Below are 23,756 nucleotides of genomic sequence, written 5' to 3'. Positions count from 1 at the left end.
AGGTGAAGAAACTTATGCCACAGACACAGATGACAGCATTAAGCTAGTTTATATGTGCACAGATGCCACAAAAACTCAAGCAGCAAAGTAATCTTGAAAGCTAGCTTCAAGCTTTATAGTAAATAGATTGCGGCAAGCGCCAATATATATATATAGATGCATATTGACATATTGACAAAGAAAAGATGGATGTTTCCACTACGCATTATAAAGCAGTGCTGAACATGAACAAGAAGGACTAACTTCAGTGTGTCGAAGTTAAAAGCAATTTTAATTACAAATTGATCTCAGCAGTTGGATGAGCCAAGCAGCCAAAGTCTTATCAAACAGGAATTGGCTGACATTGGATACAAATTGTGTGAAGGAAAAAGAGGCTCCTGTTCAGAAGGCTTGAGTAAAACAAAAGACGTCAGAGGACTATTAAAAAATTATATTAAATACACGAAAAGGCTCGATTTCATGGTGTCCAGTCACATGGAAGGAAGAAATTGGACGATCGAGGTGGTCACACCTACGAACTAGGGCAGGCTGTGTCTTCACTCCTTAAAATTCTCAAAGCACAGTACAAACTCAAGGCCAAACATCAAAGCACTAATTGACACTGGACTATTGAGGTGATGATGGATTGATATATTAATTGGTGGGAAGCTAGTGTTTAGATATGCCCACTAGCACCTGGATGTTCAGTCTGCGTGCTGCTAGACGTAGGTGGAAAAGTACAGACGGGGGTTAGAAGCCAACCAATTGTAGAGGACCGTGTAATCTAGGGTCCTATAGTTTGCGTAGCCAATGGAATGTTGTGTATTTAGAGACGTTCATAGTGGCCATTTTGAGGGGAGGGCTCAGTTGCCCCACCTGATGTTAAGTACCCTATCACTCTCCTTAACAGCTCTATATTGATACAGAATTTATACTCAGATATTCACTCAGAGCCTATCACTTTCCTCCATAGGTTTTGCAGTTTGCCACATAGGAAGTGACGCAGGTCAATATGTCACTGATGGCGATGTTATGCAATAAAACCTCAGTTTCTACTAAAATGTGTCGAGTAAGCGGACCGAACGAATGCTGATGTTCGTTGTACTCCCTGTTTTATATACTTGTTAAAAAAACGGACTCCCCTTTTGCCAAACTACCTGAGTCGTTTTGATTATTGAGGTATGAATAAAATCTGCATCCCCATCCATCTCCAGGGTATTGCTACTCATCTTAAAGGGCTGGGAAACCCAGTTCACTGATGTTTACACAGTCATACTATAGATGTGATAATTGTTCCTCTGACACTCATTATTGTCCTTGCTTCTGCTTCCCTTTAGGCACTTCTTAAAGGCATGTTTCCACAGCGATACTGTTGATGTGATAATAATGAATGTTCCTCTGACACTCATTATAATTCTTGCTTCTGCTTGCTTTTAAGCACTTTGTGCATGCATGTTCCCACAGTGATACTCTAGATGTGATTGAATGTTCCTCTGACACTCATTATTGTTCCTGCTTCTGCTTACCTTTAGGCGCTCAGTGAATAGATCTTTCCACACTGATACTTGAGATGTGCTAATAATTAATTATTGTCCCTGCTTCTGCTTGCCTTTAGGCGCTTTGTGAATGAATGTTGTGGGGAACCAGGAATGAGACACCGACAGAGAGGACTCATGGTGATTGGTATAAACTTGTATTAAATAATAAAGGGGTTGGAAAAGGCCTCACTGTCCCTAATCTAGGAGGTATTTTCCTACCTCAACTCAAACCAAGGGTCTGTCCTGTGCAAAGATGTCCTGTGTCCACAATCCTATCCTAGCCCTCTCATTCTAAAAGTAACTCTAGGGTGTCAAGGATATTTTCTTTGGCTTGACAAGTGCACAAATGTTCACATTCAACAAAAAAGGTAGAAATCCAACAAAGGTTACAAATGGATCATGTTCACAGTTCCAGGGAATGGCTCCCTTACCCGGGGTTCTCTCCACCAAAAACAAAAGTTCAAAAGAATAATCAAGTTCTTTGTAGCCCAAGAGGATAACCCCCTCCTCTGGTGTTGCAATTCACTCCAGGGGAAATGTCACCCTTCCCCAGGCCTTTCACTCATTCAATGAAATTCAGAATCCTAAGGGAATTAATCTTCCTTGGGATTCTCTGACTCACAAAACACCTGGTATACTCTCCTGCCAGGCTCCCTCATATAATTCCTTGATCCAATTCAGGTGCAGGTCCCAGACTCGCAAAACACATGGCATACTCTCCTGCCAGGATATCTCTTATGTTCACTCTCTTTCAAGATCAACTGGCATATGCTTTTACCAAAGTTCCTCTTTATACTGGTGTAATTGCATCTCCCCAAATACTGCATCTATGAAACTCAGTTTGTGATGTAAGCCATAGGGAAGTTGACTACCGTTCCAGTTAGGGACCAGGAATGTGTTTTCCAGTTCCATTTTGTGGCCCCAACATTCCACTGTGGGCTCACCAGCTTTAGGATGGCTCCGCACAGCTTCCGCTCTCTCTCTGTAGCTAAGGCGGTGTGTTTCTGTGACTGGTGGCAGTCTGCATATCGCTCCGGCTTTATTGGCAGTGCATAGCTCCTTTGCCTAACATCATGCTTCAGTGTCTCTCTTGCTTGTGGGAATGAGTCTCTGGTCCAGACGCTGCCTCCCCCTTTCTCCATGCCAATTCTTTGCCTCACTCACCACCTCCTGGATTCTCTTGCGTCTCCTCACTCGCGTGTCCACCTGACAGCTTGGATTCCCAGCACTCACTAGCTGGTCAGATCTCTCTGCACTTCTCCACAGCTACCTGTTTGAACTCCCACATTACTGAAGGAAGCTGTTTGGAGCCAATCGGACTTCTCCAGCTTCTAGACTGCTCACTTCGGTCTAGCTGAGCCATCTTCATTCTGGTTGCTATCTTCCTCGTGTCAGTTTTTGTTACTGATGTAACTACATGATGTTTAAAAGTTCTTTGACTAAGTGCTGGAGAATATTGAGGGTTACTGCCACATTAGCTCCCTGTAAGGGGGCGCCAGCAAATCAGGAGGCTCAGAACACAGGCTGTACTGTATGGTACAAGCCCACGTTAAGAGATGTTTGAGCAGCCAGTGCCCCCTTCGGTTCCCCGCTCCCCTTCACCTCTTAGCACCGCCAAAGTTTTCTATGCTAAAGCTAAGAAAAATACACTTCAGGCTTTTTAACTTTTTTCTAAAACAATGTCGGAGATAATTAAACAAGTAAAAAGTACAAGGAGAGCAAAGCTGGTAGCCTTAGTAAATAAAACACCTGAAATGGGTCGTTTCCCAGATATTATATTTAAAACTTCTTTCTCAACAGCCACGTTCGATGGCTATAATGGGCTGTAGTGAAGGTCACTGGAGGCGACAAAGAGTACATTACAAACAACATAGCAGAGTTTAAAGTGTGAGTTCCAGCTTCTCTTAAAATCGGTTTTAAATACAGTCGCCTCAATCTCTGAGATTTTCGCATTAACAAGAAAAAGTGTAAAAGTGTTCTCTTGCATTCCCACACATAGGACATATATCAGATAATGTAATGCTGCACACGCGTCAGCGCAGTTGCTGGGAAAATTCCCAATTTCAATCGCATATACAAGGATCTCTCAAGGGGAGGATTGATTTGATCGAAATATTGCTTAAAACCAAGCTCCCAATTATGTGCAAAATATTCACGGGCAAGGTTACTTTTGGCAGTATCAGCAAAAAGTTGTTCCATGGCTCTGCACTTGGCAGCAGAGATTTTAGCTTTAAATGACAGCTACTCTTTTGGTTAGACCACAACTCACTTATGCCTAAATTGTGGAGCAATGTTTTGAGGTGGGCAGTCCATTTGAGGCTTTTGCCTCCATTTAAAGACATAGGTACAACAGTACCTCCCTACAGTTTTCCAAACCTGATTGTAACCAAACCCTTATCCAAGAAAAGACTGGATTAAACATAGCGAGAGTAGTTATAGGGATAATATTGAATTCCCAGTGAGTGGATGCAGAGAGAGCGCTCTTCGGGAGCAATAAGATTTGTTTCAGACGTTTGTTTTCCTTGATATTTAGTTGACTCATCTTTGCATAACCCCATAGCTCTGACCCGTATAATACAGCTGGTAAAACCTGCTTGTTATATATGTCCAAAGTCGGGGACGTGGCTCCACTACCATGGCTATGATAGTAAGACCTTGTGGCACCACTTAGTTTTCCAAGTTAATTGCTGCCTTATCAACCTGAGCCACCCAGCATGGATACTCCTGAAACCTCACCTCAATATAGTCGAAGTGGTCCAATTGTTCACCTAACGCTCCTTCCAATTTTAAGTGGACCAATTTATGCTTAAAGGGTTGGGGGCTAAACACCATTGATTTAGTTTTACCAACATTCAAATTTAGGTGAAGCACAGAGGATTTAACCAGAAAGATGGGTAGTGATTCTTCTAAACCCTAGGGGGTGGATGACATTAAAACCATAAAATTAGTGTAGAAGAGAGCCGGATACTTACAAGAGGATAATTTCGGGCAGTCATGAGACCCACTCAGTAGATCATCGATGTTAAAAAGGTGCGGGGCCAGGACACAGCCCTGTCTGACGTCCATAGACACTTCAAATTGATTAGTAGTCTCACCGCCCAATCCGTAGCGAACCCAAGCATATGTATTTAAATTTGAAGTCAAGGAAAACCACATATAAATACATTTTCAAAAGGACTGCACACTTTTGGATTATCAAAAATAGAATTAGGACTGATCGATCGTGCCCCTGCTTTTCCTAAACCCTGTCTGCAAATCTGATATACTATTATTGCTATCCACCCAAACTTAAAGATGGTTTAGAATGATCTTATCAAATAACTTGCCCACACCATCTAACAAGGAAGTCGGGCGGTAGTTTGCAGGGTTGTCATTGTCTCCCTTTTTATAAATCTGGACTGTCTCCGCTTTGTGCCAGGGGTCAGGAGTAACCCCTGTAGAGAGGATAGCATTAAAGACTTTGGTTAGAACCGGTGCCCAGATTTTAGCCTCATTTTAAAATAAATCTAGGGGTATTAAATTTGGGCCCGGTGCCTTGCCGCCCTTAGATGTAGCTAATTCTGTTTCCATGACTTTAACAGTGATATAAAGGGGAGCTGCATCACTCAAATGAGTGGGGGCACCAGACAGTGGGAGAGAGGAGGGATGACAATATGAACCGTGAGATTTCCACATCCCAGCACTGATGCAACACAACAAGGGCTGATTGGGTTTGGAATCTCTACTAGAGACACATTTCCTAAAGAGGGGAGTATCCCATGATTTTAGGGCAGTGTGCAAAGCCCCCTATCTCTCTGCTACATATTCTTTCTTTTTAGATAGAAGTATGCTTTTATAATTCGCTCTTAGAACATGTAGCTTGGTCCTATCCACCCCTGATCTGGAACCGACACACTCTTCAATATCTTTCTTTGCTAAGTGGCACACATCATCATACTAACCATCCTTTCCAATGGTGCCCTATCTTATAACTTTGATAGTGGCAAATCTTTGCCAAAATTGCCATATCCGTAGGCTTGACCATTTCAAAGATTTTTGGGCATTACCTTCTCTGCTGAGAACAGGAGGCAGAACACACATTAGGACAGGCCAGGTTATATGGTGAGAAAGAAATCGACAGATGGAATGAATCTCCACCCTAAGAAGCATCTGAAAGTCACTAATTCTAGCCCAGCCTTTTGGATGAAATTAAAATGTAATCAATGAGGGAACAACCATTGTGACCAGTGAAAGTGTGGAGTGCGGGCTGGTCATTTGGGAACCGGCCGTTGCAGGCCCACAAGTTTAAATTAAACATCATACAGGCAGACTCAACAGCAAGTCAATGTCTTCTGTGGGTGCATTCATTATCAGGGATGGAATGTCACAGGCTAAGTCGCGGGGGAAAGGATAGCTCAGGGGCAACGTGTTTGTTTTAGAAGCAAGACAACACAGCACAGCGCAACACAGGTTCAAAACCTGATCCCGCGCTTAGAAAACTCTTGCTGGTATTAAGTGCATTATAAAAGAACAATTATAATTCCAGAGCCCTGAGAGTTTCCATTGAGGCTCCATCTGCAAGTTAAAATCCCCAGGAAAATGAGATATTTTTCATTAATTATTATCGACGCAAACTTGGTATTTATTAGACCCTGTAAAGATTCCAGAGTTACCAAGCCATGAGGTGACCAGGGCCTGTTGTAAATGTTAATTAAAGAAAACAGTTCATCATGGCTTACCCAGATAAACAACATTAGGAGGTCTAAACAGTTTGTTTGTACAACCTCCAATTTCCAGTCCAATATCATGTCAATCCAAATGGATAAACCTCCAGACGGCCGGCCTTTAGGACCCTTCGTTGCAGGAGTATGAAAAGACTGATATCCCCAGAACACAACGGGGTCGACTGCCCAGGGCTCTTGGAATACAATAACGTGAAACCTGCAGAGAAATAAACACCAATCCTGAGCATCCAGCAATTTGCAAATTCAAGCAATGTTCCAAGAGAGGAGTGGATGATGTTGAGTACCGTGGAAAGGGCAGACCACCCCACAGCTTTAATCAAGTTCTTCGAGGTAGCTGCTGCTCTCAGCGTGCCCTGGAAGGGAGACCTTGCTCCCCGAAATTTCGAGCGCACAACCCCTGGGTTGTTACCCTGTGTAATCCAGGGGCATCAGGCTTAGTGGGAGACATAAGCTCAGAGTAAAAATAAGCAGGAGATCTAATTGCAGTTTTAACTCTCTTGCTTGGAAGGCATCTGAAATCAATGCTTAAGAAGACCCATGGCAGAAGACTCTGATGTAAAAACAATTTGAATGAAATCAAAGCTTGAGTTAGGAATCACACCACGCCGGCATCTCACAATGTCATCCCTTATAATAGAAAGGCAGCCTTTTATATGTCGAATCCAATGAGAACATTTGCTTTTCCGTAATTTGGAAGACCCAATAGCCCCATTCCTGAGTCTAGTTACATCCACTGGGTAAACAGAAGAATCCTGCTGATTGACAGCTTCCACACCGATTTGAAGAGGTCTTACTGACTCAAACCCTCTTGCCTCCCCCAATACCGTTAGGTTGACAACGGACAGACTTGGGCCTCTGGTGGCAGTGAGGTCAGAGCCGCACTTGAGACATGAAATCAGAAGGAGTGGGTGAACCGGAGGTCAGGCCCCACCCCAATAGTGGGTGGGGGGCCCTCGTTCGAGAGAGATGAGCGACTAGGGGCAAGACAGGGGTTGCCTTCATTTCCAGGGGGTTGGTAAGCTGCGGTGGTCCAGAAGCATCGACAGGCGAATGAACGCCTGAATCCATAGGGGGTGTCCTCCAGAGACAAAACCTTGGCCTTAATCTCTTTAAACAATTAGGTATAGTGTGGCTTAGCATCCACGCAGGATTCGTTCATGGTGTACACAGAAAGGTTTCTCTTCTTTTTGGAGACCTTGTCACAGCTGCAGACGATTCTGGCATTGTTTTTATGACTTCATGCTCCTGTTAATTGTTTATTTTTATTGGCACATGCAGAGCTGTTGATATATTTTGGCTCATAGAAAAACAATCCTCCGCGATTTATTTTAATATAACGCCATACATACGTGTAAGACAACTACATCATTCAAGTTATTTAGTGATGAAAAGATTCCATGCCACTGGACCATATAATAGTGAGGGATATTACAGGGAGGTTTAAATTGACAGAATTTCTACAAATCATAAAGAGACATTGAGCAGGATATATGCACGGCAATTAAAAACAGGGCTTTAGGTGGCCCGGGTCTTCCATGACCCTGAACGGATGCCTTTGAAAGGTGGCCTAGATGTGAGGCCTTGCTGGGCACAACGAAAGTGGCCAGCATGGTCCCTCCCCCCGAAATGCTCAATTGCTTTATTGCAGCAAATTGAAGGGCAGACTTTCCAGTTTGGGGTGGATGGGCTGGAATAGTGAGCGTGGAGCCAGATCTCTTCGTGGGATTGGGTGGGGCTTGTGTTCTCTATGTTACACAAAGATCACTGCAGCAGGCACATGAACCCTTGGAGCAATGTACTGGCACGGGACAATTTGACAAGCAGCTTTTTATGTTAGTCGACTTCATACTTTACTTAACACAACTTGCTTGTGGAGATTTCCCCCGTTCCTGCTCGGTGTACTCTGTGATAGATAGAAAACGCGTTCCCACCCTTTTAGTTACATAGGTCAGAACTCTTGTGACTGTGTTTCTTGGGCATTTTTCCAAATAAAGATAGATTTTTTTAAGGTTTCGGGCCTAATTCCCCTCGACTCCACAACCCGCCGCCCTACGCCTCCGACACATAAAGCACTGATTGAAAACAGCACTCTTCTAAGTGCTAACAATAAAGAAATCTCAACTGTAATATTTACAAAACTTTAAAAAGTAATGTAAAAACATACATTCTATAATGTCCCCAAGTGGTACCATGAGAAGTAAAAAGGAAACGTTTAGGTGGCCCAAGCATCTCTCCAAAGAGTTTTTCCACAGCCGGCCGCCGGGCAGTCACCCATTTCAGGAGCAGGGCATGTAGACCATCGCCTTTTAATTATGAAGTGGGTCATTTCTGGAACAAAGCTTGAGTTCCTAATGAGCTGCTTCTGAACATGCGCGGGCGGATACAGAATGTCAGTCAGCCAGCGTGCCGACTATGAACAGTGTACTTGTATACATTGATCACCAGGTGGCAGCAGAGACCGCTTTGTAACATAGCGCGCCGCACGCGCTAATACAGCGCAGAATTAAATTGACCACGTGCCTCTGTGAGTGACACTTCGCCATTTTCTTATCACTTATCTCTTTGAGGAGTGGAGTCTTTCCCGCTCTGGGTCGCTTTAAGAATGCAGAACTGATTTCCAGTGACTTGATTTGTGTGTCGAATATTCCCTTAAAAACAACGTGTCCCCCTCCTTAGCTTTTAAAGGACTTTGGAATTTGTGATGTCAGAAAAAACGAATTGTTGCCCTTTTTATGGGCTATTTGAGGCTCTCACACTAAGTGCTCAAGTCCTAAAAAAAAGTGGGGGGGGATTGAGGGGGGCTCTGGCACAGGCAATGGGAAGTAACACCACAGGAAGTGAACATATCCCAAATTGAAATAGCCACATTTCATTCAATGTGCCTTTCCTAAAGGAGAAATACAAATAAGCATTTACCTGGAGAGCAGATTTCCTTATCACATTGTTGGTTTAAAGATACACCACTTTTATGCACCATTTCAACACGTAATTTAAAAAATCTTCTTAGTGAGAGAACCCTCCCCAAACCCGCGTACATTATATTGGCATCCCCCTTCATGCTCGGTCGTTCGCACTAATTTAGGGAAAGATTTGGGCCCCTCCAGTGAAAATATTAATCAGCTTTACTGATCATAAATCATGGAATGTACTGGATTTTGTTCACGCGTTGCCTTGGAGAACCAATTGGATGAATTGTTAGCCCTTCTCAAAAGTAGTGCTGTACATTTCAATGTGTCAACACATTGTTTTCAACATTTTCTCGGGGGAGAATTCCCCTTAATCATTTTGGACTCTTGCGCTGTTTAGGCTACTCAAACACATTTGCAGATATACTCGCCCACATACGCTGAAAATGTTCACCAGTTGTGACTGTGAGTCATTTATAATCGTGCATCCATCCACTCAGGAAGCGCCCATCACTGGTGAATACGATGCATCATTATGAAGTGTCCAAACACGTAGTTTGTCCTTTTAGTTGCGCCAAATCTCATGAAAAAATTCTTTTGGATTCACCTTTTGGTTTGTCTGGTGTCTCATTAATCCCAGAGAGCAGAAACCCCTTGTCGGATAGTCTCTTATTCCTCGAGTGGACACGAGGGGATGCAGGCTTCCATGTGTTTCACTTTTCCCGGAGGGCAGATCTTAGACCATGGTTTCAAAGGAAAGGTGCCAACTAAGAAAGAATTAGCACCCTGTGCAACGGCACCAGCCAATCAGATTCCTCGGAAAGTGAAGCGATAGGTGCAAGCTTGCATTCTGAATAGCCTGACTGCTGAACCTAAATGACCTCACCGCTTTACACCCAGTGATGACCATAGCCAGATGCCCCGGCTCATCCCCTAAACCATATATAGAACCTACGCAATAATTAACGATGCGCATAGGATTGGCAATGTCCCTTTTCAGTTTTGATGATCTCGTGGCCATCCGCCCCTGAAACCGAACTTCACCAGATCCTTGCAGTTTCGTGGATCGTGCTAATCATTGATTTTTTCTTTTTTTCCTTAAGCCTCAGATCTGCTCATCGCGGGTGTTAATGGTGATATAACCCTTTAGTGTAGGCATACCATGCCGGTAATGGCCCGGTTCATTTGAGCCTTTACTTTGGACAGTGGGCCATTACCGACAGGCTCCTGTCACCTTCTCAGCCTTCAGCCGGATCTCCTTAAATTCCGGAAAGCTTCTCAAGACCCTCCTTTGCTCTTTTTCCTTCCGTCTCTCCCTCCCCTGTTAATGTCCCGCTCTGCTGCTTTTTGACTGGTTGCCTGGTTCCTTTTGAGTCATATAGAGAAGCAGGGCCTCTTCATCCAGTCTACCCCTCACCTCGGCCTACCCTGGCCCCCCTACCTCATTCCTGCACTTGCCCTCACGGGCTCCCCCTGTACTAGCCTGGTGTGGCCTGCACCCCTCCTGAGCACATCCAGCCCGTCCTCGCACTTACCCTGTGAACCTTCTTTCCCTGCACTACCCTGGCACTTGCCCTCCCCTCTCCCCGCCACCCCCACCAGCTCTTGCAACTGCCTGCACTTCCCCTCCCACCCCCACCAGCTCTTGCACCTGCCTGCACTTCCCCTCCCACCCCATCAGCTCTTGCACCTGCCTGCACTTCCCCTCCACACCCGTCAGCTCTTGCACCTGCCTGCACTTCCCCTCCCACCCCCACCAGCTCTTGCACCTGCCTGCACTTCCCCTCCCACCCCATCAGCTCTTGCACCTGCCTGCACTTCCCCTCCCACCCCATCAGCTCTTGCACCTGCCTGCACTTCCCCTCCCACACCCATCAGCTCTTGCACCTGCCTGCACTTCCCCTCCCACCCCACCCCACCAGCTCTTGCACCTGCCTGCACTTCCCCGCCACTCCCACCAGCTCTTGCACCTGCCTGCACTTCCCCTCCCACCCCCATCAGCTCTTGCACCTGCCTGCACTTCCCCTCCCACCCCCACCAGCTCTTGCACCTGCCTGCACTTCCCCTCCCACCCCATCAGCTCTTGCACCTGCCTGCACTTCCCCTCCCACACCCATCAGCTCTTGCACCTGCCTGCACTTCCCCTCCCACCCCACCCCACCAGCTCTTGCACCTGCCTGCACTTCCCCTCCCACTCCCACCAGCTCTTGCACCTGCCTGCACTTCCCCTCCCACCCCCATCAGCTCTTGCACCTGCCTGCACGTCCCCTCCCACACCCATCAGCTCTTGCACCTGCCTGCACTTCCCCTCCCACCCCCACCAGCTCTTGCACCTGCCTGCACTTCCCCTCCCACCCCCATCAGCTCTTGAACCTGCCTTCACTTCGCCTCCCACCAGCTCTTGCACCTGCCTGCACTTCCCCTCCCACCCCCACCAGCTCTTGCACCTGCCTGCACTTCCCCTCCCACCCCCACCAGCTCTTGCACCTGCCTGCACTTCCTCTCCCACCCCACCATCTCTTGCACCTGCCTGCACTTCCCCTCCCACTCCCACCAGCTCTTGCACCTGCCTGCACTTCCCCTCCCACCCCCATCAGCTCTTGCACCTGCCTGCACTTCCCCTCCCACTCCCATCAGCTCTTGCACCTGCCTGCACTTCTCCTCCCACCCCCACCAGCTCTTGAACCTGCCTGCACTTCCCCTCCCACCAACTCTTGCACCTGCCTGCACTTCCCCTCCCACCCCCACCAGCTCTTGCACCTGCCTGCACTTCCCCTCCCACCCCATCAGCTCTTGCACCTGCCTGCACTTCCCCTCCCACACCCATCAGCTCTTGCACCTGCCTGCACTTCCCCTCCCACCCCCACCAGCTCTTGCACCTGCCTGCACTTCCCCTCCCACCCCATCAGCTCTTGCACCTGCCTGCACTTCCCCTCCCACACCCATCAGCTCTTGCACCTGCCTGCACTTCCCCTCCCACCCCACCCCACCAGCTCTTGCACCTGCCTGCACTTCCCCTCCCACTCCCACCAGCTCTTGCACCTGCCTGCACTTCCCCTCCCACCCCATCAGCTCTTGCACCTGCCTGCACGTCCCCTCCCACACCCATCAGCTCTTGCACCTGCCTGCACTTCCCCTCCCACCCCCACCAGCTCTTGCACCTGTCTGCACTTCCCCTCCCACCCCCATCAGCTCTTGAACCTGCCTGCACTTCCCCTCCCACCAGCTCTTGCACCTGCCTGCACTTCCCCTCCCACCCCCACCAGCTCTTGCACCTGCCTGCACTTCCCCTCCCACCCCACCATCTCTTGCACCTGCCTGCACTTCCCCTCCCACTCCACCAGCTCTTGCACCTGCCTGCACTTCCCCTACCACTCCCACCAGCTCTTGCACCTGCCTGCACTTCCCCTCCCACCCCCATTAGCTCTTGCACCTGCCTGCACTTCCCCTCCCACACCCATCAGCTCTTGCACCTGCCTGCACTTCCCCTCCCACCCCACCCCACCAGCTCTTGCACCTGCCTGCACTTCCCCTCCCACTCCCACCAGCTCTTGCACCTGCCTGCACTTCCCCTCCCACCCCCATCAGCTCTTGCACCTGCCTGCACTTCCCCTCCCACACCCATCAGCTCTTGCACCTGCCTGCACTTCCCCTCCCACCCCCACCAGCTCTTGCACCTGCCTGCACTTCCCCTCCCACCCCCACCAGCTCTTGCACCTGCCTGCACTTCCCCTCCCACTCCCACCAGCTCTTGCACCTGCCTGCACTTCCCCTCCCACCCCCACCAGCTCTTGCACCTGCCTGCACTTCCCCTCCCACCCCACCCCAACAGCTCTTGCACCTGCCTGCACTTCCCCTCCCACCCCATCAGCTCTTGCACCTGCTTGCACTTCCCCTCCCACACCCATCAGCTCTTGCACCTGCCTGCACTTCCCCTCCCACCCCCACCAGCTCTTGCACCTGCCTGCACTTCCCCTCCCACCCCCATCAGCTCTTGAACCTGCCTGCACTTCCCCTCCCACCAGCTCTTGCACCTGCCTGCACTTCCCCTCCCACCCCCACCAGCTCTTGCACCTGCCTGCACTTCCCCTCCCACCCCACCAGCTCTTGCACCTGCCTGCACTTCCCCTCCCACCCCACCCCACCAGCTCTTGCACCTGCTTGCACTTCCCCTCCCACTCCCATCAGCTCTTGCACCTGCCTGCACTTCCCCTCCCACCCCCACCAGCTCTTGCACCTGCCTGCACTTCCCCTCCCACTCCCACCAGCTCTTGCACCTGCCTGCACTTCCCCTCCCACCCCCATCAGCTCTTGCACCTGCCTGCACTTCCCCTCCCACACCCATCAGCTCTTGCACCTGCCTGCACTTCCCCTCCCACCCCCACCAGCTCTTGCACCTGCCTGCACTTCCACTCCCACCCCCACCAGCTCTTGCACCTGCCTGCACTTCCCCTCCCACCTTAGCATCATCGCATCCTGCTCTGACCAGCACCCCCCCTCCCCACTCCCTGCACTTCTTGGTACTGCACTTGCACGATCCGAATGACACATAGTAGGACAATTTTTTGTTATTCTTCTTCCCGGTGCCCCCCACCCGCCCCCCACACCCATTATTGTCTTGTGGTGCCACAAAACACCATTTGCTGTATAGGTCCATTATAAATACCCAATAAAAAGAAATACAATAAAATATCGCCCCATTATAAACTAGAACATGTTAGGAAATGTTGCAGGGTGTTTTTGGGGTCAAGCAAACATGCATTGTTCCCAAGTTTTTCATGCTGAACAGGGGTGTGTATAGGTGCTGTTTCAGCATCCCTGGATCGAAAATACAAGGTTGGACAAATAATCATTTCAATATAGTTAGCCTGGTGCTTGCTGCCTTTTAAATACTTCACTGGGTATTGCTTCTTAAATAGGGGGCCAATTTTCCTGTTCTTAACCCAATTATCGTGTCATAGGAAAAAAGAAATACATTCCAAAATGCATTAAAAGATGAAACTTCTTGCAAACGCATACTTTGAAAAATATAGTTGAAGTAATGGTTTTAAATGGAAGCTCAGGGCAAAGATCCAATGCAGAGTTAAATGCCAAGGACAAGTATGCTCGTGCTTTTTGCAGAGACTTGCACAATAGCCTGCTAGTGAAGGGGTTAAGAAGGGTCTGATACTAGTTGAGAAATCAGGCCCAGTGGCGAGGCAGGGTTGGTTGTCAAAGGAGGAGCGCAAGGGGCGTCTGGAGATCTGAACAGATGCCGATGGTGGAGTTAAGGGGTATCAAGCAATTCCATCAAATGTAATTTAATCTAACACCATAGCATCGAATTATATGCAACAAAAAGCCTTACTATCGAAGTACCCTTTGGTTGACTATAATTCGATGGTAGTATCAAAATAAATAATATTTATTTTTTTGGAGTAGGGTTACATAAGGGTTAGGGTTAGGGTTGGGGCTAGGGTTAGATTAAGGGTTACATTATCGTTAGGGATGGGCTAGGGTTAGGGTTGGGGCTATAGTTAGGTTAAGGGTTACATTAGGGTTAGGGTTGGGGGTAGTGGTTGGGGGGCTGAGAGGGGAATCCCCCAATATACAACATACAAAAAAAACCATTAAAACATTACAATGAGCTGGCCAGTGCCGAAATTTCAGGTCTGGACAGCTCCATATGACGTTTTAACGTTACAATGTACATGTAAAAGTGCATTTACATTGAAACCAGTCCATTTATATTTTCGAAGGACTGGTTTAGATGGAAAAGCACTTTTACATGTAAAAGATAGCCTGTTGATGCATTAGTAAACAATGCTTTGGTTTCGATGCTGTGGCATTTCGATGAAATGAAGAGAAATCAGTTAAGGGAATGGTGACCACCTGCTAGCTCTCCCACTTGCCCCTACCCCCCACTGCAGCCACTCAATGGACACTCGGGCCAAAAAAACACTTGAAGAAAGTAAAGTTGACTTCTTTGCTGCATTTGACCAATGTTTGGGAAACATTCAGATACTCAACTGTGGCCAAATACGTTGAAAGTTATCCTTCTTGAGCTAAATAGTTATCCTGCATATCTGTGATGTGAAAGCGTCTGTGATCCTGTTTCATAAATCTGACTTTCTACACACTGAATGCTCGCAGCTGCTTGCTGATCGTTTACTGCTTTCTATCTTTAATCCTCGAATTCCATGAGCTGTCCCGATCAAACAAGAGGAACGGAAGAAACACAGCACTCAACGTAACAAACAAGGGGCTTCATTTCTTACAAAGCAAGTTAACCAAGTGTTGAAAACCAGCAGAGAGGTTTCCTTCTTCAAAGCACTGCAGTCATTGGGTAGAGGCTGCAACATGTGACTTTCTCCCAGTGATCCCATAACACATCTGAGCACCAAACCATCTCTCACAAGGCTCTGACATAAAAATCCAGTCTTTGCACTACTGAAAGTGACTTTGCTCTGTCTACACAAACCCTGATTCACGGAACTGTGCAAAGTGTACTTTTCGCCGTGCAAAGTCATTTTTGCAGTACAAAATGATGTTGTGCTGACTTTGTAATGCAAAAATACATTTTGCGCAATTCTATGAATCAGGGGTATGTGTCGGCAGTGCAAGGGCACTTTTCAGCAGTGCAAAGTCATTTTGAACCGTGCAAAAAATGCCATGATTCGGGCCCTTAGACATGAAATGACTTGCCAAGAAGCTCAACATTTGAATAAGCGGGGAGGCTGTGACTAAAACCCAGGCTTTTATTCCCTCCCCCATGAGCAATTCATCTACTGGGCCACATCGCCTCCTTGTGGTGGAGGCCATTATCTCCCAGTATGGAAATACGCCTGTGTGGGTTTGTAAATTACCTGGGAGTACGGCGACAATATTCCGAGGGACTGTTCTCGAGGTAACAGCATGGCGTTAGCAAGGAGAGCGAGAGAGAGAGAGAGAGAGAGAGACTTGGTTAACGGAGAGGGAGACTAGCCAGCACTTAATATCACTGTGTTAAACTCCATTTAGAGAAGGCAATTCTCATTAAAGCTGTCTGCACTTGATTAAACACCACAGGTTTATCAATAACCCATAAATCTGGGGTAGTAAGTGCAGGGCTGCAGCGGCCTCTTCCTTCTTCCCGCTGTCGACGCGCGTATGCAAAAACGCCCCCGTCGCTCTCCACAATCGCTAGCTCTCATTCGTAGCTCGCAGGGAGTCCACTTGCTCGTGGCCAACGGACACGTGTGTGACTGAGGGCCTCATTCATGGAACGTTTAGTGCACTGTCTCAACAAACAGGTAGAACCGGGCCTAATTCACAGAGCGGTGCAAAGTGTATTTTTGCGGAGCAAAGTCATTTTGCACTGCGCTAAATGGCCCTAATTCACAAAAAAACCACCACATCCGCGCTACTTAGTGCTTTTCTTTTTAATTAGGCCCATTTAGCACAGTGCAAAGTGACTTTGCTTCACAAAAATAACTTTGGAGAGCTCTGTGAAATAGGTCCGGATCTACGTGCTTGTTGGCAGTGCAAAGTCACTTCGGATCACGCACGTTAAACGTTCCATGAATTAGGCCGTGAGTATTTGAAGTTGCTTTCATCCATGGGGGTTATTTTATGTAGTGATTGGAGGTCTAGTGATTGGGAAACCCAGCCTGAAAGGGAATACAAACATCTCAGCACAGGCCTGGGGCTAGCCTGTTGCGTGTACCCTGTGAGAATAACAACCCCTGTCTCTGTTTTCAGATGTGTTTGCCTTTGCCCCTATTGTGGGATCCAGAGATGCAGTGATGGCAATGTTTTACTGTAGGATCCTACCAATGACTAAGGGGGCGCACGGGGTGGCATGCGAGTGGGGTTGTTTTCACCACATGCCCCACATAAATATTTGACTCTCAGAAAATTAACCATGAACACCTGCAAAATAATCCAAGGGAGGAGCGCTTAATAATAAAGTTGCAAGCAAAGTATAAAAGGTGCACACCTTTTAAACCTAAAAAGATGCGCTTAAATAGTCCTAATATCCTGCTGAGTACAACCTTAATGAGTGATTTGACAAAGATCATGATCAGATGTTCAAATGGCCTTCAGGGTAAGTGTCTCTCCCCTGATGCCAACGTTCTTGGCTGGTATCCTGGCTTTGGCAGCGGACTATTTAAAACTGTCCAACAGCACTCATATCAATGAAGGGTGCAAATAGATTTCCCCAGATCCGTGGAGCCAATATTTGCCGGTTCCCGAATCTGGCATAATCCGGCCCAACGCCAGCACTGAGCAGATGCCACAACAGGCCAGGGCCTCTGAAGGACTGGCAGGAATGGGGCAGAGAAAAGTGCCTCCCAGACTCGCCTATGGGAAGGCTGGTAGGGTTCGGGTGGGTGCTGCACAGGAAGTGACACATGCCACGTGGGCTCTTGCACCTGCAAGAACAGGCTTAGTCATACTTTTTAAATTGTTTTGTTTATGTACAAAACTTCTTTCCACTAGGTGTCACATACACATATTGGTGTCTCTAGTTTGTTTCGTTATGTTTTGAATGAACCAGTACTAATTTGGACTCTGCTGGAAATCACCCGAGTGGTTTTGGGCCGGTTGTTGTCTATCAGAGAATTGGACATGTAGCAGCCAACCCCTACGCCACCCTGTCTCACTGTGCTAAAAAGCCAAAATCCACTTGAGACAACTTCTTCTGAAGTGGAGCGATCGTTCATTAAAGAGAAACGTGTTATCTTCTGGAAGCTGGTCCAGGAAGTAGAGCCCTGATAGGATAATTGGTTACTCACTTCAGAGGCAGGCGAGACTTGGGGAATTCTCAATGGAACTCCCTTGCACGGCCTACTTGTCTTGGGGTGTGGGGGTGGAATGCAGGACACTGGTTCTGCACTACAGAGCGGCAAATCCACTTAGATCAATTTCACTTGGAATCCTGCTCCCCACATGGAGCCAATACTGCTCCCCTTCTAGCCGAGGACACTTGGGCACATTTTCAGATGTCTATGGCCAACCCTACCGCTGGCGTTTTCCCCATAATCGCACCAGGAACCCTGCCCGTATGCTGTTATAGGGATCTTCGGTTGAGACAGCAAAGGCCTATCACTATCGCTCATTGTTCCACTAGAATGCGGTCGAGGATATCCCTCAATCTGTGACTCTTATGAATGACTGCTCAAATTCTGGGGTTCACAAGGTGTTTGAGCAATGTACTGTCTTTCGGCCTTACCTCAAATCCGTGCACTGGGTGCTTCCGTGCCACCTGGGACATTAGAGAGAGAAGAATAAAAGGATTCCTAAGGTCTCCGCTTGGAGGTTGGCACAGCAATGCCTTCCTTTCTCTTCCTTCCATAGAGCTTCAGGACCCTCTCTCAACCCAGGTTTAAATCCGATTAAGGTGCCAAGCGCGAGAAGCAAACTGAGTGCTCCACAGTAATGATGCCATCAGTGCCAGGCTGGCATATTGCACATGCAATCTTGTTGTTGCGAGAGAAGGGAATCCTATTGAGTATTGACATTTAAATAGAGGTACGGAAAGGGGTGCCTTGGGGTGCACTGAATATATGTCTGGGGTTGCTTCCTGTACATTTCTGAGATGAGATTTTCCAGTCATTTAGACTTGGACTGCCTTCATGATCAGGATCAGGCGCATATGCAAATGATTACACTCTGGAGCTAATGCATGATGGAGATCCTCCTGAGAAGAAGGATGTTTCTCTTGGGATTCACCCTAAGTGAGTGGAGGAATGAGGGCATGCATTCCTTGCTCTCTAGGAAAGGCAGCTGCATCACTGCTGCACCACCACAGTGAGGCCCAAGAAGGCAGAAGCAAGGGCTTGTGGTACTCTTCTTCAAGTGTTCTCTTATTCAACAAGCATGTTGGCATTCTTGGCCAGAATACAACTGCCTGGCATTTCGCTTTGACTAGACTTTTGGGCTCAACCAGACTGTTCTGCAAAGATTTCTGGGTCATACATGACTGAAGATCTTTACAGCCCACAGAAAAAGCCACTGGCAGTGCACTGGAAACACCTTCAACACCACACCATTTTATTTGTGTCTCCCTGAGCTATTGCAGAAGAGGACCAGACATCTGCAAGTCAGTCTGATTGTGCCTTGAGATCAGTCCAGCCCGAAATGACAGGACACCTCCCCTTTGCATGGAAACGCAAGTAACCCAAGATGTGTTTCAGCCTTGTTGGGCCTCTTCAGTGAGGGACAGCTTGCTTCCCTATAACACAGTGAGCAAAGGCCCCACTTCTGGGCATACCCACCCTCACATAGGGAGACAAACTATAACCCAAAAAAGTGATAGGGGCAGGGTCTAGAATTAATTTGAACCACTAACGGTGTAATGGCAACCTGCCACACCATTGTTTTCCAACTGGTCTGTGGCGTTATATAAGGATACCAACCGTATGCAAAACAGTTTGGACCTGCCACCAATGGAAGCAGTCCTGTACAAACTGCCAGACCACATCCTCTTTGCCAGAATCACAAGCAACCTCAGACATGTTTCAGCCTTGTCAGACCTCATCAGGGAAGTGCAGCTTGGGTCAGTATAGAACTGCAAACAAGGGACCTATGCCTGGACATACCTTCTCCCACATAGGGAGGCAAATTATAACCCATATAAGAGATGTATGGAAGGTTTAGACACCTCATTGATGATACAGAATGAAGCCAGACCCATCCTGGCTTTGATTGTGGTTTTAGGGACTTGCAGTGCCGGCTGGATGGTCCCTTTTTGGTGGGACCAAGCCGGATTTGCATATGGTATTTCTAGTTCTGAATTGCAATGGCAATCTGAGAAGCAATGGTTTGAAGGGTTGCCCTGATCAGTGCCAGTGGTTAACATTCATTCAAACTCCTCCAGCCATCAGTCTTAAGTGTTGCATACTGGTTGGCACTGTTGCAGTTAAGCACAAATGCCATATTCTACTCTCACGTTGGCGATAGAAAGGATTGTATTCATACATTTTTTAATAAATGAATCATAACTTTAATGGTAGGAACCTTCAGGCCTAATGGCAGTGCTCAATATTTTTATGGATTTCTTTGTACTTATATTGTCATTTTAAGAACTGTGTCCTTGAGTGACCTTCAGCTGGTATGATCTCTCTTTGAAATGTTTGTGATTTGGGGAAGCGGGTCTGATTTCTTGGAATTTGGAGCAACACAGGGTGCTGTGCTTTGGATGTGACTAAGCTTCAAGTTCTTCCTGAGCACGTTGCTTACAGAGGGCTGGCTGTGCAAGGGGTGCATCGCAGCAGTTTTATTTATTTATTTATTTGTAGCTTATATAGCGCGCCAAGCCCAAAGGCATCAGGGTGCTTTCTTACCGGATAGACATGTTACGGTTGCAGTTGTTGGTAGACAAGATGTTCTGTGTACTCCTGGCACTGTGCATGGTGCCTGTTCCACACACTACAGGCACTGTGCACGCTGCATGTCTATCAAAGCAACAGTGACTCTTCCAGAGGTGGCTACCCAGCCACAGAGGGGTTGTCACACACACACACATGCATGCACACACGCGCAGCAGATGCCTCTCATGCTACCCATGCGTGGATTATGCCTTGCAGGTCTCGCATGCACAAGCACAATAAGAGAGCCCGGGCTCCATCCCAATGTCTGAAAGGGCCTCCTACCTCCCCGTAGCCGTATCTGTCCAGCATCTCGTCCGAGGTGTACCTGCTGTAGGACTCGTAAGAAATAAGGTCCGGCCGCTGCACTTCATAGATTGCTTTAACCTTGGGGAGGGCTGCCAGGTCTTTGTAATTAAGAATCTCATTATCAACCTTAGCCTGGAGAGAGAGGGAGAGAGAGAGAGGGGTGGTGGGGTGGGAGTAGGAGGGAAGCAAGAAGGGTTGGAAGAAACGGAGTAATTGAAGGATAGAAGGATGGGTTCGAGGAAGGAAGGATGGGTTGGAGAAGGGAAGCAATGATGGGTGGGAGGAAGTAAGCGTGTACAGATGGGGGATGGGAAGAATGGTGGATATGAGGACAGATCAATGCATTAGTGGAGGGAGAGAAGGAGGGAGGTTGGATGATGGGTGTAAGGGATGACGGGAGTTAGAGTAGAAGGGAATAAAGCATACAGGGAGGAATGGTGAAGGAAGGAGAGAAGGGAGGAAGGAAGGAAGGAAGAAAGGAAGGAAGGAAGGAAGGAAGGAAGGAAGGAAGGAAGGAAGGAAGGAAGGAAGGAAGGAAGGAAGGAAGGAAGGAAGGAAGGAAGGAAGGAAGGAAGGAAGGAAGGAAGGAAGGAAGGAAGGAAGGAAGGAAGGAAGGAAGGAAGGAAGGAAGGAAGGAAGGAAGGAAGGAAGGAAGGAAGGAAGGAAGGAAACAGTTGAGCTGGTAAAGAAGTGTTTTAGTTAAGATTTCAGGCAGTAGCATGAGACCAGGCATCGTGGAAAAAGGAGCCGCATATTCCCTATCTCCTGAGCAGCAGTGGTCCTGTTTTCTTACATTGTAAGCAGCACCTCTCTTACACATGAGCAACATCTTCATCTCTCTACCGGTGCCAGCAGCAGGGTCCGGGTGCCTGATTACGCACTGAGCTAACTGTATCCAGAGGGTAAACTCAAAGGCATTAGGGGACAAATGAGTAAAAAAGATCTAAACAAAGGGCTAGTCCCCAAATGCACCATTTAGAAATCTAATATTGTAAACCACACAGTCAATTAAAAAGGGTGGCTATTAGTCTAATACATCTTCTATTTATAACTTTTATATTTGAAGACCAATAGGTCCTACATAGGATTTGCGATATTTCATTATCACCAAATACAGTTAAAAATTAAAATTACATGAAACAATAAACAGTATATGTTACATTTGTTCTCAGGAAAAAGCAAAAGAAATGAGTTTGGCAGCATACACAAAACCTATATGTTCTGTTAGGCAACCAATGACACTATGCATTTGACATATAGAGCATGCATCAACCAGCCCACTATAGCCACCCCTTTTCATTGACTGTGTGGTTTACAATATTAGATTTCTAAATGGTTCATTTGGGGACTACCCCCTTTGTTTAGATCTTTACACACTGAGCTATGCAGGTATTTAGTCCTGAGCAGCACATGACCTCGTACCCAGAGCTGCGCGTGCCACTCCCTGCATTCTTCCTGAGCAGCGCTCCCTCCAGGGGTGTTGCTAGGTGTGGAAAGTTCTGGGGTTACGCCAATGTCGGAAATGTCGGAAGCCTGGGCTAGCTAGCCTTTTGGTTGTAGCCCCTGGGCTTCTATCCAGGGCTACAACCAAAAGACCTGGGGCTATAGCCCTGCCTAGCCACCTCCTAGCAACCCCTCTGGCTCCCTCTCTTCTACCATCCTCAGCAGAGCATGCGCTCTCTTATAACATGCTGAGCAGCACATGACCTCGCATCCTGAGCAGCACGGGCCCCTCTCTGCGTTCTTCCCAAGCAGCACTCTCTCTCTTCTACTATCCCCTCCTACTATGTGCTCTCTTATTGCTCACCCCTTAGACCATCCTCACTTCTGACATGGCCGGCACTTATCCTTTTGATCTGGGGTGATTTTCCTGAGGCAGAAATGTTCGAGGGAGAAATGACCGAAGATTATTTGTTCGAAATAATCTTCAGTTTTTTCTCCCCTGAACGTTCCCGAAGTGCCCAAACCCTCTCCGCACAACCCCCACCCACACCCTACCTACACCCCCAACACCCGTCACCCCCTTACTTATCTTGCTTTTCTTGCCTTCCGTCTTGCCGTTTCCCTGCAACGCCTGTTCCCTTTCACTTCCGTGATTGGTAACCGGTGCCGCAGGGTCCTTTTCTTTTTTTTTTGTCAGGCAGCTGCAGGGATGTCCCCGCAACTCCCTCTCACTATACTGTATAGTAAGTTGGGGTAAGAGGTACACCCCCGCAGCCCCTGGAGCCCTAAACCGAATTCAGAAGACCTACCCAACAAAAGGTCGAACATTTGGTGGTACCTTCTTTCTGACTTTTGGTTGGTTATATCGTTTGGATTTGGTCACTTTGGCCGAAACCATCCTTTCGTATTGTGCTTCGGGGAAATCATGAGCAGGTCCTGCACTCAGCAGCATTCGCCCTTTTTGCCATGCACACTGTGCACCCCTTTCAGATCCTCGTTGCCGAACTTCCCCACATGCCTGCTTCTCTACACCCCACATTATTGCCTTCTTTCCCTAGAAGCTCTGGGTCAAGCCTAGAATATTACTTTGCACTTTATAGTTCATCTCTGATAAGCTTGGCTCTTCTTTCTCCTCTTCTGGCACACTTTCATTATCTCAATCTCCCCCTCCTTCTACCCCCATCCTCCTTTCCATCTTTTCACAGCTGCTTCCCTCACCATCACTCCCTCACCTCAGTGCCATTGTTCATGCAGCCATGGCGGCCACCTTTCCATCAGCCTTTAAAACATGCTACAGTGATTCCAATGATGAACAATCCCTGCTTTGGCCTTCTCTACCCCCTTGGCGTTCCCCCATCCCCTTCTATCTCCTCTCTCTTAATTACCGGAGGGAGCTGTCTACTCTTGACTACCTTGACTCTAATCTCCTGATTCCACCTCACTGGTCTGTTTTGCAAGCTCTCCAGTACACTGGAGCCACTCTTCTGCATGTCACCAAGCTGCTCCCTTCTGCTGCAAATTCTGAGC

At 47.6% G+C, this 23,756-nt stretch overlaps 1 protein-coding gene across 1 annotated transcript in view; it reads right to left on the bottom strand.

Moving 5' to 3' along the window:
* Window positions 1-23,756, bottom strand: part of ABLIM3 (actin binding LIM protein family member 3) — a 770,500-nt gene that overhangs the window by 122,936 nt on the left and 623,808 nt on the right. The window contains exons 10-11 of the mRNA XM_069651389.1: window positions 20,763-20,918; window positions 15,993-16,022 (exon numbers count right to left, since the gene is read on the bottom strand). Coding sequence (XP_069507490.1) covers window positions 15,993-16,022; window positions 20,763-20,918 — 186 coding nt within the window. The remainder of the gene's footprint in view (window positions 1-15,992; window positions 16,023-20,762; window positions 20,919-23,756) is intronic.

This window comes from Ambystoma mexicanum, chromosome 3p, assembly GCF_040938575.1.
Source record: "Ambystoma mexicanum isolate Mex_15411 chromosome 3p, UKY_AmexF1_1, whole genome shotgun sequence".
Classification (NCBI taxonomy): domain Eukaryota; kingdom Metazoa; phylum Chordata; class Amphibia; order Caudata; family Ambystomatidae; genus Ambystoma; species Ambystoma mexicanum.
Note: the sequence above shows the minus strand (reverse complement) of the source record. Positions and strands in the feature narration are given on the sequence as shown.